The sequence below is a fragment of the Protopterus annectens genome, chromosome 7.part1 (genome assembly GCF_019279795.1).
Source record: "Protopterus annectens isolate FY-2018-M chromosome 7.part1, PAN1.0, whole genome shotgun sequence".
NCBI classification, from domain to species: Eukaryota; Metazoa; Chordata; order Ceratodontiformes; family Protopteridae; genus Protopterus; species Protopterus annectens.
The window spans coordinates 453984882-454001410 of NC_056740.1; the positions used below are offsets into that span (position 1 = coordinate 453984882).

General features: G+C 42.5%; 1 protein-coding gene across 4 annotated transcripts in view; it reads left to right on the top strand.

The window, feature by feature from the left end:
• Positions 1-16529, top strand: part of GLYCTK (glycerate kinase) — a 568453-nt gene that overhangs the window by 358052 nt on the left and 193872 nt on the right. For all 4 annotated transcript variants that reach the window (XM_044078916.1, XM_044078919.1, XM_044078918.1 and 1 more), the window contains one exon: positions 13099-13547. In XM_044078916.1, coding sequence (XP_043934851.1) covers positions 13159-13547 — 389 coding nt within the window. In that variant the 5' untranslated portion in view covers positions 13099-13158. The remainder of the gene's footprint in view (positions 1-13098; positions 13548-16529) is intronic.

Below are 16529 nucleotides of genomic sequence, written 5' to 3' on the forward strand. Positions count from 1 at the left end.
ATAGTAAAGGATATCACATACTCTGAAACAATATCCAGCACTGCCCACAGCTAATAGTAAGGACATCACATACTCAGAAACACTGCCCAACACTGCACAGAGCTAATAGTAAAGGGTATGACATACTCAGAAACAATGCCCAGCACTGCAAAGAGTTAATAGTAAAGGGTATCACACAGTCAGATATAATGTCCAGCACTGCCGACAGATAATAGTAAAGGACAACACATACTCAGAAACAATGCCCAGCACTGCAAAGAGTTAATAGTAAAGGGTATCACACAGTTAGATATAATGTCCAGCACTGCCGACAGATAATAGTAAAGGACAACACATACTCAGAAACAATGTCAAGCACTGCACAGAGTTAATAGTAAAGGGTATCACACAGTCTGATATAATGTCCAGCACTGCTGACAGCTAATAGTGAAGGACATCACATACTCAGAAACAATGTTGATCATTACACAGAGCTAATAGTAAAAGGTATCACATACTCAGTAACATTGTCCAGCATTGCACAGAGCTAGTAGTAAATGACATCACATACTCAGAAACAATGCCCAGCACTGCACAGAGCTAATAGTAAAGGACATCACATACTCAGAGATAATGTCCAGCACTGTACAGAGCAAATAGTAAAGTACATCACATATTAGGAAACAATGCCCAGCACTGCCCACAGCTAATAGTAAAGGACATCACATACTCAGAAACAATGTCCAGCACTGCACAGAGCTAATAGTAAAGGACATCACATACTCAGAAACAATGCCCAGCACTGCATAGAGCTAATTGTAAAGGGTATCACATAGTCAGAAACAATGCCTAGCACTGCAGAGAGCTAATAGTAAAGGACATCAGTTACTCAGAAACAATGTCCAGCACTGCCCAGAGGTAATAGTAAAGGGTATCACATACTCAGACACAATGTCCAGCACTGCCCAGAGGTAATAGTAAAGGACATCACATACTCAGAGATAATGTCCAGCACTGCACAAAGCTAATAGTAAAGTGCATGACATACTCAGAAACAATGTCGATCATTGCACAGAGCTAATAGTAAAGGACATCACATACTCAGACACAATGTCCAGCACTGCCCAGAGGTAATAGTAAAGGGTATCACATACTCAGACACAATGTCCAGCACTGCCCAGAGGTAATAGTAAAGGACATCACATACTCAGACACAATGTCCAGCACTGCCCAGAGGTAATAGTAAAGGACATCACATACTCAGAGATAATGTCCAGCACTGCACAGAGCTAATAGTAAAGGACATCACATACTCAGAAACAATGCCCAGCACTGCATAGAGCTAATTGTAAAGGGTATCACATAGTCAGAAACAATGCCTAGCACTGCAGAGAGCTAATAGTAAAGGACATCAGTTACTCAGAAACAATGTCCAGCATTGCACACAGCTAATAGTAAAGGACATCACATACTCAGAGATAATGTCCAGCACTGACAGAGCTAATAGTAAAGGACATCACATACTCAGAAACAATGCCCAGCACTGCACAAAGCTAATAGTAAAGGACATCACATACTCAGAGATAATGTCCAGCACTGCACAAAGCTAATAGTAAAGTGCATGACATACTCAGAAACAATGTCGATCATTGCACAGAGCTAATAGTAAAGGACATCACATACTCAGACACAATGTCCAGCACTGCCCAGAGGTAATAGTAAAGGGTATCACATACTCAGACACAATGTCCAGCACTGCCCAGAGGTAATAGTAAAGGGTATCACATACTCAGACACAATGTCCAGCACTGCCCAGAGGTAATAGTAAAGGACATCACATACTCAGACACAATGTCTAGCACTGCCCAGAGATAATAGTAAAGGACATCACATACTCAGAGATAATGTCCAGCACTACCCACAGCTAATAGTAAAGTGCATGACATACTCAGAAACAATGTCGATCATTGCACAGAGCTAATAGTAAAGGATATGACGTACTTGGAAACAATGTCCATCACTGCAAAGAGCTAATAGTAAAGGACATCACTTACTCAGAAACAATGCCCAGCACTGCAAAGAGGCAATAGTAAAGGGTATCACATGTCCAACTCTGCCCACAGCTAATAGTAAAGGACATTACATACTCAGAAACAATGTCCATCACTGCACAGAGCGAATAGTAAAATACATCATTTACTCAGAAACAGTGTCCAGCACTGTACAGAGTGAATAGTAAAGGGTATCCCATACTCAGAAACAATGCCCAGCACTAATAGTAAATGATGTCTCATACTCGGACACAAGGGATGTAGTTAGGCGACAGGCCAAGAAATTTAGCTCTAACTTCACCCTGCCCTCCAATTTTCCCAAACCAAATACCCACATCTAAACCCCCGTCATATAGCTCAAGAACAAGTTCTCATGGCGTTATATAAAACGTATTATGATTCAATGTGCCAAAAAGTGGAAACAGTACCAAAAACAGAAACCCCCCCAACTACCTCCTACAATTTAAACTATTACGTAACATAGCCAAAAAGTTAATAACAAAAGATCACAAAACCTACTACTGCAAACTGCAATCCATGCACTCAACCAACCCTAAACAAATTTGGAATTCCATCTCCTCCTTTCTTAACCCTGGTAATAAAGCCAAGCCATGCCCTGATCCTAACCTTTCCAACCTTGAAACTGCCACAAAAATTCAACTCATTCTTTATAGACTGCATAGCTAAACTATCTTCCTCCTTCCCTAATGCTCCTGCAACCCAACCCCGTCCTGCCCCCACTCACCCTCCTCCCTCTCCCTTTTTCAACCTTAGACCAGTCTTCACAAACACAATAAAAATACTACTCCTAAAGCTAAAACCTTGCCACAACGCACCAGACAACCTACCACCAACCTTCCTCAGACTATCTGCTGAAACTATAGCCTATCCCTTATCTATTCTTATAAAAAGATTCATACAAGAATCCTATGTCCCAACTATCTGGCAACATGCATTCATTATCCCTCTCCATAAAGGTGGTAAAAACACAGACACCACCAATTTCAAACCCATAGCTATACTCTCTTCTCTCTCTAAAATACTAGAAAAAACTATCCACTCACAACTCATGCCATACCTAACCCAACACAAACTCCTCTCCCCTACTCAACACTGTTTTCACCCGGCCACAGCACCATGACTGCCCTCCTATCCTTTCTTGAAACCATCAACCTAGCACATGACAATGGCAAATACGTATCATCACTGTTGCTAGATCTCTCAAAGGCATTTGACACCATCTCCCACTGTTTACTCCTGTCCCAGCTCTCATACATGCACCTCTCTCCTTCAACCTTAGCCTGGTTCTCCAGCTACCTATCCATGCACCAACAAGCTGTCCAATAGAAAGAGTCAACCTCTCCTTTCTTACCCACACCCACAGGAGTTCCCCAGGGATCTGTACTGGCCCCACTCCTCTTTAACATATTCATCAACAACTTCCACCACTCCATCCCTGATGCCTCAGTTATCCAATACGCAGATGACTCCACCAATCATCTGCTCAGCCTCCTGCCCCTCTGAGCTTCTACTTAAAATGCAAATAGCCTTCTCCAAAACAGAATCATGGATGCAATCCAATCATCTAGCCCTAAACACTAACAAAACAAAACTAATGATTCCCACTCCCACCAAAAGCTCCCAATTCAAAAGCCAAAATAACACCCCTCAAAAAATTGTTACCAGTACCAAGCTACTCGGCATTACCTTTGATGAAAACCTAAAATTCAACTCCCACTTCTACTCCGCAATCAAGAAAACCCATCAAAAAATCAGTCTTTTCTACAGACACAACTACTACCTCAGCCCCTCCACCTGACAAACCCTCGCATCAACCTTCCTTCTCCCCTCTCTCATGTATGGTGCTCCCCTATTCACCAACCTGCAACTTGGCCTGCATTCCAAACTTGAATCCTGCTACCACAAAACCTGCAAATTTGCAACCAATTCTAAAAACTTATCCCTCAAATAGCTAGAACTCCCCAACTACCAAAAATACGTACAACTTACAACGGCCCACAAACTCATCTTCAGACCTGCAGAATGCCCTTCTCTCGCTAAATCACTAATACCCTACACACCCAGCCGCTTCCTGAGATCCAAAAGCCAAAACCTCCTACAAGTGCACAAACCCTTGCATCCCTCTGGCCAACTACTACTATCATACACCATAGCCAAACTATGGAACTCTCTACCCCCCCCCCACTGCGCAGTATACCAAACCACAACAACTTCAAATCCGTCCTGCTCTCTCATCTGTCCTCCAAATGGGAATGCCCTTTTCATGCCCGTACCTAAATACCCCCTCCCACTATTAAATCCTTATCCCTCTTTAAAAAGATATAGGACCAGTACACTATCCCACAGTACTACATCCAATTTTCTTATTTGTATTCTATCCATTCTCCCTCTCAGTTGTATTCTTTACTCCAAGCTAGAAAATTTAATTCTATTATGCATTATAACTACTCAAATGCTATTCGGGCTAATCAGTTATATTCTATATGCACTATAACTACTCAAAATATTTTAAATCAACTACCTAAATCAAAAATGAAGGCGAACAAACAAACTGTATATCCACAAAGACGGACTGAGGCAGGCAAAGCAGCACACACCAACGAAGAACAAATTCCTTTAATACTGTTAAGCGCTTTTCGTTTGAGACTATGCTCAAACTTCATCAGACAAAATGTATTGACAAACCACTAGCATAAATACTAATCAGGTTAACGGCTCAAATGAGCAGTAAAGGCAATTAAACAATTAAAAACAATTAAGAATTTCAAAAAACATTTAAAAACATTAACATCATTTAAAAGCATTGAAAAACAATCAAGAAAATGTCAAACTTACACACCACCTTCAACTGCAAAAAATTGAGTTATACCAATTCAAAATAACAATTAAAAAATCTCATAAATATATAAAGAAAATAATTAATAAACTTAACTAAAAATCCCTGGACTTAATGAATGCTGCTCTGTTAGTAGCATTTTAAAACTTAAAAGTTTATTAAGGTAGTTCCACTTTGATTTTTAAAAATGTTATTGTCTGTATGCATTGCTATTCTGTTGTTTAACTCTTTTGTAAAACAGACTGCTGTTACATTTTTTGATTGTAAAGTTGCGACTTTTTCTATAATTTTTGTTCTATGTATTGGAGCTTATCTCCTCGGTTCTCCACTGAAAACGGGCCACAAACCCAGTTGGACTAACCCGGTTAACAAATCTCAATAAATAAATAAATATAAGGCCAAGAACACTAAGCATAACCTGAAACAAATATCCTCAAAACACGCTTTTTTGCTGGATGAATGGAGGACATCAGCAGTCATCCCCTTCAATAAAGATGAGGCTTCAACAGACCTTGGTAATTATAGACCCATAAGCCTGACATTTCTCATCTGTAAGGTTATGGAAAGGATCATTACGAAACTAATAAATAGGGATACAGGTAACTTACAGACTCCTGATCCAACCCAGATTGGATTCATCAAGGGCAGGACCTGACTACTTAACCTAGTTGATTTTTTTTGAAAAAATCACTAAGGCAGTGAATGAGGGCAGGTCAGTGCACACTACATAGCCGGACGTCACAAAGGCTTTCAGTACCATCCCATTTGTAGACATCATAGATAAACTCTCAAAGCTAAATGTCAAACCCTATGGAACTCACTGGATAACAAAGTGGCTCACAAACGGAACCCAGGAAGTAAGGGTGGTGGGCTCTAACTCCTCCAAAAGACCTACCTGTAGCAGAGTTTCCCAAGGTTCAGTCCTTGGGCAGCTCTTCTTGGGAATTTATTTCTCTGAGATCAAAGCTAATGTTAAGGGTTTGTGGCTGACCAAGTTTGCAGGTAACAGCGTACTTAGTGCTGATGTTCCTGTGTTTCACTGTTGCAGTCATCACTCCTGGGTTATCTGGCTGCAAGTAGCCCTCATTCGGCTGGAATACCAGAGACCTAGTATTTCTGCATCGGTTGCTGTCGCTTCAGGACTGACATCAGGTCATCAGGGGTATAAAAACAGGCAGCCGATGCCATTACATCAGTCTTTCTTGCCGAGGAGCCCGAAGCAGAAGCAGTTAGCATGAGTGCCGGTCGGCCGCTACCTGAGTTTCATTACCGAATTGAATTAAACTGAAGTCTTCTAAAGCTAAGTACCCCGTTGGGGAACCTTTTTTCTTGCTCTAACCGATGTCAGAAAAAGTTAACAATTGTCTCGCCTGTGGAAAGCAAATACCACACCAAGATTTCCATTCTTACTGCGTCACATGTTTAGGCCCAGACCACGACGTACCTCGCTGTCGGTTTTGTGCTTTGTTCAACGTCAGAACTATTCATCATCGGGCCCTTATTGTTGCTAAATACTGTTGCTCCTGATCTCCGTATTCCGAAATGGCTTCAGTAAGCCATCTGACTACTGATATTCCGAAAAAACAAAAGGATGAAGACAGAGACAGACCGCACATGTCCAAAACTGCTGACGATGCTTCTATTAAGCTATTCGCCAGTTCGCTGGTACTCAGTGAGGTGCTTTTGCAGCCCCTGATGCCCACTTTGATGGATTTGCAGGCCGCTACCAAGACCCTTCGGAGTCTGATATGCCGCGAGGCTCCTCTTTGACTATGGAACCTGCGGATGTCTCTACCTTGGATGGGTCCAGAGCCGCTGTGCAGGCACCGGCTTCCAAGCACGTTCTTTGCACTACCAATATTCGACACAAACTGATGACTTTTGTATCTTCAGTTCTGTCTAAAACTACCGCGTTTTTTATGGCCAAGAGTATGAGATACGCCTAGAAAAATGACGACCCAAACTCAAGCACCTGCTTCTTTGCCACAACATCAAATGGTTAAAATGGCAGAAGACCTGATTATGCTGATTAGGGGAAGCCAGCCTTCTCCTGCTAAGAGAAAAAGAGATCTGTCCCCAGCAGCTTTAACAGACCAAGAGTCCGATGACTCTGAGGTTTCTGAATATGAAGACATGCCTTTACCTGCTTATGAGGATTCAGATGCACATGAATCCATTCCCTCTGCTTCCCCTCCAGAGGATTTTTCTTTTGGCGAAACTCTACATACTTTAAGAGAGCATTTCCACTGGGAATGCCAAGACTATCCTCAGTCCAAAAAGAGACTCAAGAGAATTTTTAGATTTGCCACAACATAGACCTTTAGCAATACCTCCAGTTCTGTATTTTGTGGATGATGTCTTTATGTAATCCAGTCTAACTTCTGATACTTAAGCCCCTGCTCCAAGAAAACCAGACAGGTACTACAGAGTCCCTGACTCTCACAAATTTCTTTTCAAAAATCTTACTGCTGACCCAGAGGTCATTGCCCAGGGGCCTAAAGGTATAAAAGCAACTACAGCTAAGAATCCCACCCCTTCAGACAGGGATTTCCGAGCTTTAGACAGGTGGGGTAAAAAATTATACACCTCTGCAACTCTCGCCATTAGGGCATTGAATTGCCAGTTTCACATGCTGAAATACCAGCAACATATTATGAAACTTATTAAGCAAAAATTATCTACCTTTACAGACTGTGCAGAAAATTAAGAATTACAAAAGCTTCTGCATTCTGCAAGCCAAGTCAGCAAGCATACTTTGCAGTCTGGCTTTGACACCCTAGAAGCATCTTGCAGGACATCAGTTACTGGTTCTGTACTGAGAAGGCATGCTTGTCTTAAGGAGCAGACCTTGCCAGACCATGTCAAATCAAAATTACTAGACGCTCGTTTGAACAAGGACAATCTGTTTGGCACCAAAGCAGAAGAGGTTCTAAAAAAGATGGAAGAAAAAGCTAAATCTATGCAGACAGTCAAAGATTTTTTGCAAGTGCAGCCTCCTAGATTCAGTAGGCTTTGCCCTTCAAAGCATTGGTCCTTTCCAGCTTCCTCAAGGCCAACTCAGACTAGACCCAGGGGTAACAGACCCCCCCAGATTACCGTCTCAGGGTATGCAGAAATCTAAGCAATGGAGTGCTTCCACTTCAAAACCAGGGAGCCTAAGCCACCCCCTTACAGAAAGAATTCACAATGACTTCTCAACTCCACTCCTCACATCTGCCCAACTGCTTGTGCCCCTAGGAGGAAAACTTTCCCATCATGCAAAATAACTGGACCTCCATCACCAAAGACTGATGGGTCATCAACATTGTATCCCAGGGGTACAGATTTTACTTCCACTCACTGCCAACCCCAAAAGGGTTCCCAGACCTTCCTCCAAACCAGTGGGCAAAGGCACAAAACCAAGTTCAATCCCTGCTCTCCATAAGGGCAATTCCACTTGTTCCTGGAGAACAGATAGGTCAAGGGTTCTATTCCAGACTTTTCCTGGTACCCAGAAAAGAGGGCACTTGGCACCCAATACTAGATCATTCCATTCTAAACACCTTCCTGGTGGTACCAAAATTCAAAATGCTCACCCTTGAGCAGCTTCTTCCTATGCTGTCCAAAGATGCCTGGTTAGCCACCCTAGACCTAAAAGAAGCCTATCTGCACACCCCTATCAGACTATTCACAAAATGCCTGGCTCCAGCCATTGCCTATTGCAGACAGAGAAAAATTCAAATTAACCTGTACTTGGACGATTGCCTGATTCAGGCAGACAGTCAGGAAAAGCTGTTGCAGCACCTGACATTTGTAAAGAACCTTCTAACCTCCCTGGGGTACACTATCAATGAAAAGAAATCAAAACTAGTCCCCAGTCAAAAGATTGTATTCCTGGGTGCAAGCTTGGACACAGCATCCCAAATGGAATTCCTTACTCCAGAAAAAAAGCCTGTCTGACATGCTACTTCACTCAAATGGCCGCCAGAACCCATCTATCCGCAAGGAAAATCCTGCAGGCCCTAGGGTTCATGGACTCTTGCATTCTACTAATTCCATATGCCAGACTGCATATGAGGAAACTTCAGTGGTACTTAAAAAGTTTTTGGTGCCAACATTCTCAGGACCTGGAAACAGTCATACCTATTATACCTTGTCTAAGGACAGAGTTTCTTTGGTGGGCAGCAGCATGCAACCACAACAAGGGACTGCCCTTTACTCAACCCCATGCTGCCCAGACCCTAACTACAGACGCATCAGACTATGCCTTGGGGAGCACACCTGGGCGACAAGTGCATTCAGGGTCACTGAAGCCCAAGTCAAATTCATCTGCACATCAACCAAAAAGAGATGCTAGCTGTTCAGCATGCTCTAACAGCTTTCAGATCCCTACTCTCACCAGGACCCCTGCTAATAAAAACAGACAACACCACAGTTATGTGGTACATCAACAAGCAGGGGGGAACCCACTCTTACTCACTCTGTAGGCTAGCCATGGCGCTGTAGAACACGACCTTGGACATGCATATTCTTCTGCAGGCTCAATTCCTGCCAGGCAAACAAAACTCTCTGGCAGACGACTTAAGCAGAAATCTCCTAGTCCCACACGAGGGGCAATTAGACCCCAGCACTTTCAGCCTTCTAACCCAGAAATGGGGGACCTCGGAGGTGGACCTTTTTGCTTCCCCCTACAATCACCAGCTCAGCATATTCTGTACCAGGACAACTCACAACAGGGCCTGGAAAGTGGATGCCCTATCCTTCCAGTGGGTAAACTTCTCAGTCTATGCATTTCCCCCTCTGCCTCTTCTCACAAGAAGACTACTCAAGATAAGACAGGACAGACCAAGGGCAATCCTGATTGCCCTAGACTGGCCACGCCAGCACTGGTACCCACTACTGCACAGCCTGTCACCGGTGCCACCCTGGCACCTACCCCAGATCCAAACCCTCCTCACTCAGGAGGGACAGCTGTTGCATCTGCAACTGCAAACCGTGAATCTTGCAGCCTGGCTTATGTCTTGAATTCTCCCCCAGTGACCAGCCTAAGGAAGCAGGTGCTGGATGTCATTCTTGAAGCCAGAAGACCATAGGAAATCTTATGTTGATAAGTGGAAAATGTTTTGTCCCTGGATTAAATCTAAAGGAGAGGACACAGCACTGCCCTCCTTACTTGTAATCCTGGATTACCTAGCAGATCTACTCCACAGAGGCCTGTCCTTCTCCTCCATTAAGATCCATGCCTCTACCATCTTGGCTCATTACAACACTGAGCCACTTCTCCTCTCTTCTCTCACCCTGTCATCAAACAGTTCCTGGGAGGGGCAAACAACTTACGGCCACCAAGGAGAGCCCCCACCCCTGCTTGGGACCTTAACTTTGTACTGGAAAAGCTCACGCCCCCCCCCCTTTGAACCTGCAGCGTTGACAGAGTTAAAATTCCTCTCTTGGAAAACAGTGTTGCTTCTGGCCATCACTTTAGTTAGAAGAGTGCCTGAGCTACAAGCACTTATGGCTGTGGAACCCTTCATTATTTTTCATGCTGACAGGGTCTCCCTCAAGACTAACCCTTCCTTTATGCCTAAAGTGATGTCCAATGCGGCTTTCAACCAATCTATCCATTTGCCAACCTTCTTCCCTAATCCTCAAAATAAAGGGGAAAGGATCCTGCACTCCTTAGATGTGCACAGACAGCTCAGATTCTACCTTGATAGGACTAAGCCCTTCAGGAAATCTGACCAGTTACTAGTCAGTTTTGCACCAGGGGCAGAGGGCAAGGCCATTTCAAAACAAACAATTTCCAAATGGATAGCACACTGTATCCATTTCTGCTACAAACACCATGGGAAACCAACCCGTCAGGGGGTCAGACCGCATTCCACTAGGGCAACTTCTACCTCTACAGCATTCCTCAGAGAAGTCCCTACCAGGGACATTCTGGAAGCTGCTACCTGGAGTTCTGTTCACACCTTCACCAAGCATTACCACCTACCTATCTTTTCCAAATCCAGGGCGGGTTTTGCAACAGCAGTCCTGCAGGGCATACTAGCCAGCCCCAACTCTTCTTGACTGCCTGCACCCATTCTTCAGCTTTGGGAATCAACCCAATTGTGATGACTGCAACAGTGAAACACGAAGAACATAGTACAGTTGTGTACACTTACCATAAATGTAGATGTTCGAGTGTATTCACTGTTGCTTCCTGGTTTCCCACCCTCCAACCCCCTTGTCTCTGTCTCTCTCCTCTCTAGGTCTATTACTCACCCCTTACAGGGCTATTGGTATTTACTTTTTACTGGTGGTGATTTTCCCACCATAACTTAGCTCCCTATTTGGGGGGCTTCTGACATTTGGGGCAAGAAAAACTGATGTAATGGCTTCGGCTGCCTGTTTTTATACCCCTGACGACCTGACATCAGTCCTAAAGCGACAGCAACCGATGCAGAAATATTAAGTCTCTGGTATTCGGGCCGACTGAGGGCTACCTGCAGGCAGATAAAGCAAGTGTGATGAATGCAACAGTGAATACACTCGAACATCTAAATTTATGGTAAGTGTACATAACTGTACTTTTTAAATGCCCCACAGGCCACCAAGGATCCTACAAGAGGACCTGCCCCAAACAAATAGATGATATCAAAACCATGGACTAAAATGTAATGTCCAGAAGTGTATAATTGCATATTTTGGCAGGTATGACTCCCCTTGTAACGACAACATTGACAATACCCTCCTGAAAATTGATCCCGTAGTTAGAGATCTGGGAACCTCTGTTGACAATTAAGTGTTCTTCTATCGCCACTTATTTACTACTGTTAGGAAGTCCTTTTTATCATGCAACTTGTATCTAAAAGTATGCTGTCTAAATCCAAGGGTCTGATTTTCCACTGTACTTCTCACTCTTTATGTCGATAATTGAGTATAATGCTTCTTTCGGTATGCACCTATCCAAACACCAAGCACTTGTCACAATTGGAAGACCACAGTGGTTTCTCCATTCGTCTTCTTCTTTCTGCTAAAGAAAAAGAAAGAAAAAATGAAAGGTGTAAGTCATAAAAACTTTGCAGACCATCTTGAAACCTTGTCCCTCTTCTCAGTATCATTCAGGCTGCTGAGAGGCAATCCTGCTACAGTGTCCCATATAAAGCCTTAGCAGTTCCTATTCCATCAAACCTATTACACCCAGTGCAGTGATATCATAGCTACCACATCAGGGCCTTAAATCTTTTGTGCAAAATTAATAAAAAATGCTGGAGGGAAAAGTATGTGTCACAAAGAATACCACACCTATGGAACCCTCTTCCACTTCAGGTAAAGCAAAGGAGTTCTCTCACTCTGTACAAATGTAATTTGGATGACTGAATGTTTAACCACAAATTCATTCCTAGTTTAGCACCATTGGTCTTATTGGATTGGGGAAACATGTAATTACACCCCAACATATACTTGTTCGACCATCTTTGGATATCTGTATTTCAAAATATAATGACTAGTAATTGCTATGGGAATGCAAGCCTAAGCTTCTTAAAGGGACAATCCCAGGGATTTTTTGTTTTGATTCAGCCTTTGTTTACATTTCAGGTATGCCTTTCTGAGCATGCTCACCTTTGGCTGAGGGGTGGGGGTGGGAAAAATAGTGCCTGGAGGAAGTTTCAAAGGTGTTAGCCAAATTCCATCTCAAGTTGCAGTTGTACTGACAACAGCTCTCCCTGATCACAGATTAATAGCTAAGTAAGTACCTGTTAACCTATGAAAAGAGATGGGAGGAGTTGGTGTTAATAGAAGGCTCAGAGAGGAGTGAGTTGTAACACTTTGGGACCATTAGATATGTCACACTGAGGTAAGTGCAGTTTGTTTTGGCTGCTGCGTTTACAGTTTGGCCTGAAGTGTAAGAGTTTTATTATTAGACCAGCTGGTCACACTACCACATTAATGCAGTATTGCAGGGGTGTGACATAAGTTTAGACAGGTTTCCACCAGCACTTAATGGTCTTTATTAACCAGCTATTGTCTGGTAATCTGAAAATTGTGAAAGAGGGAGTACCTGTAGAAGTGCATTGAAAAGGGATGGCGTACTGGGTGAGAGATTCAAGGTAACATCTGAACTACATTCCAAAGCAAGAGGGAGTTTTGCCTAGGGCAGAAGTTTCTTATTTCACTGCCAGTGATCTGAAATATGTTGTCTGCTCTGACATGATTCCATCCATTAGTCTAACTTTTTGTTTCCTACAGGTATAACTGTATTCTCAGCAGGACAGAATATGCTTGTTTGCTGTTTGATCTTCGTTAGCAATGGCTTACCTTTCACAACGACTTTTACCGACTGCTAGCTCTTATATCACTAAAAACAGAATATTGTGGAACAGTGTGCCGCATCTTTTGTTCCAGGACAGACAACGAGACATGTCCAGTCAAAAGCACGGGCTAGAAATATTCCGTACTGCGGTCAATGCTGTCTCACCTGAAAACATGATAAAGAATAACATGAGCCTGATGGGAGACACTTTAACAGTCTGTGAAAAGAGGTTTCACATCCACAAGAATGTCTACCTTGTCGGATTTGGAAAGGCTGTTTTGGGGATGGCAGCTGCAGCTGAAGATATTCTGGGACCCCATCTCGTGAGTGGAGTTATTAGTGTTCCTTATGGCATTCAAGAGGCTTTGCAGTTGGCAGGAAAATGGTAAGGAAGTACAGCGTTTTCTTTCAGTTATGTTTTTGTTAAATCCATTACAGGAATACAATTACTCTGCTGAAAAAAATGGTGTCATTAGGGGCAGTTTAAAAAAAACATTTCAGGAGTGACATACTACAAGGCAGTATCAATGGAGTTTGAAAAGTAATGCAAAAATAAAAAGAACTATAGAAAGTAGTAATGCACATTGCTCTGACTTTGATGTTGAAATATTGTTTACATAAACAAGGCCATTCAAGACCAGAAGTTTGTTTTTTGGGACTAACTCAAGAGCATAACACATAACACAGCTGAATGACTTATTTTATTTATTATATGCTTTCTTTAACCAGATTATTCTAATAGTTTTCATTTTCAGAGGGACCTAGAGATAAAATCTTGATTGTTACAGAGGCTTAATAACAGACTAAGAGAAGAGAGACATCTGCATGGAAGTGGAGGCCAATAAAAAGAAACAGATGTAACAGTGCCTGGTAGTAGCAGGAAATCAAAACTTGACAGTCGGCACACATGTAATGTACAAAACAGTCATATGTTCTGATATCACACATAGTACTAAAGCAAACTATATATTTTGATACTACTATAAAGCTTATCTATTTTAGTATAAATAATCAACTACAATCAAACTGAAATAAATATTCTATTGTTTGTGTTAGTCAAGAGACTGTACTTGTCCTATTTGAAAAAAATGCTAGTTAGAAAGCTAAGCACTACAGGAAATTATGAAAGCCGAGGGCAATAGATAAGTGTAGGCTGATGCTATTTCTTAAACCAAAATAAGTGGTTAACATAGATACTTTGTTAAAGTTCGTAGGGGTCTTAACCTTTCAAAGAATAACAGTGGTAGTGAATAAGGTTCAAACCTTGGGCTCTGTGATCTTGTGTAGCTTAGTGCAGAGTCCATAAAAGTGCATTGCTGTAATGACTTTGCATGACTGAGTGGGACCACATGGATGGTTCCCATCTGAAAAGGGATTTATTTGGTGGTGTTTGCACCTTGAGACTTGAAAGAGAAGCAATGTTACACTGTGTGACGTGGGACTCTGCAGACTTGGGAGTTAGGGTGAAGGAGCACACAAACACGATAGCGGCTGAAGAAAGGAGATTTTGATTTATTGATAATTATTGCATTGTAGTGCTGGGTAGTTAATACTGGACTGTGGGCCTTTGTTGTTGCTGTACATACCAATGTTAGGGCTTCTGTGGAATCCATATCCCCAGGTGAGGAGCACTGAATAGACATGCAATGTTAGGGTTTGTGGAACCCGTACCCCCAGATGAGGAGCACTGAATAGACATGCACAGTGGGAAGTTTGGGAAGTTTACAGAAGCCAGCCTTAGGTCTGTTAGCCGAACTCTTATATAGAGAGGAGAAATGAGCTGGTAACTTACTGAAAGGAGAACTTGAGTGGGTGCAGAAAATATAACTATCCAGATATTTTTGTTAAACTCTTACTATTTAAAAAAAGCTAAAATTGGAGGTTTTACAGTGTAATGAAAGGGGAGACTGATGTGGGCTGTTCACATTTATACAGCCTGTTCATTATGGTCTTCTTAAGATAAAGGTAACTGTAGCAAATGTACTTTCAGTTTCTTTAGAAATACTTTACATATTTTTCATTTATGGATTTGAGTGACACAGTCGCAGAGGGATTAGCACTGCACCTCACAACAAGGCTTTCCCTGATTAGTTCTCTCGGCTGAGGTGCCTTCTCTGCAGACTCTGAATGTCTTCCCAGTGTCTGTATGGATTTTCTCTGCATGCTGCTGTTTCCTCCTACCTTCCACAGATATGCATTCAGTTGCTTGCCTGATGTGTGTGTGTGTGTGTGTGTGTGTGTGTGTGTGTGTGTGTGTGTGTGTGTGTGTGTGTGTGTGTGTGTGTGTGCAAGCGTGTGTGTGTGTGCAAGTGTGTGTGTGTGTGCAAGTGTGTGTGTGTGTGCAAGCGTGTGTGTGTGCAAGCGTGTGTGTGTGTGTGTGTGTGTGTGTGTGTGTGTGTGTGTGTGTGCATGTGTGTGTGTGCATGCGTGTGTGTGTGCATGCATGTATGTGTGTGTTTGTTTCTGTGCGTGTGAGTTTGAGTTTGTGTTTGTGTACATGCATGTGGGTGCTCTCAGATGGACTTGTAGCTTACCCTATTCAGAATGGATTTAATGCCTTGCACCTATTGGCTGCTGGTATGGGATAACGAACAAATGAATGAATGGATCCCTAAACTTCTTTAAGTCACTTAGTGTGATACTAGGTAGAAATGCAAATAATTATGATTTAATACTTTTGCAGTGTAGTACTGTAGAGCAGAAGCTTATTCAGTCAGTAGGAAGGAAGCTAAAAGTGGGGGGCTTTCATACTTCACCTTAACTCTGTGTATAGATAAATCTGTCTTTCTGTTAGGAACTCTAATTGTCTTGGTTCTGCTTAGTTCCAGGCCACATTATATCACTGGTCAGGTGATCAGGAAGTAATATTAAAGCCTGGTAAATGTAACGCTTTCTCTTCTGTTGGATGGCTTATGGGGGAGAAAGCTACAAGAGGCCCCTACCCATATTAGTTTGCTGAGGGAGGAATTTGTTTGTTTGATTAGAGAGGAGACAAAGGACAAGGAATGGTTTTAACCAAGTATAGGTGTTTCATGAAAACTCACCACACACATGACCTGTATTCCGTTTTGCATTGTTAAGGGCTGGAGTTCAGAAATACTTGATTTGACGTAAGATGTTTGATCTTTTGTAAAACACTGTCATGTCAAACTGCACGATTATTCTGTGCATTCTTCAGACTGATGATACTATTCTAAGGATATACAAAATACTCCTTTTGACGTACAATGCCAGGGGTTGTGATACATTGTGGTTTTCGCTCTGTACAGAGTCTTTGGCCGTTGAAGTTCTACATTGAAAAAGTTGGCAAAAATCACAGCATTGTATAGAATTGAGTTGCCTCCTCAATGCCACACTTTGTCTGGCT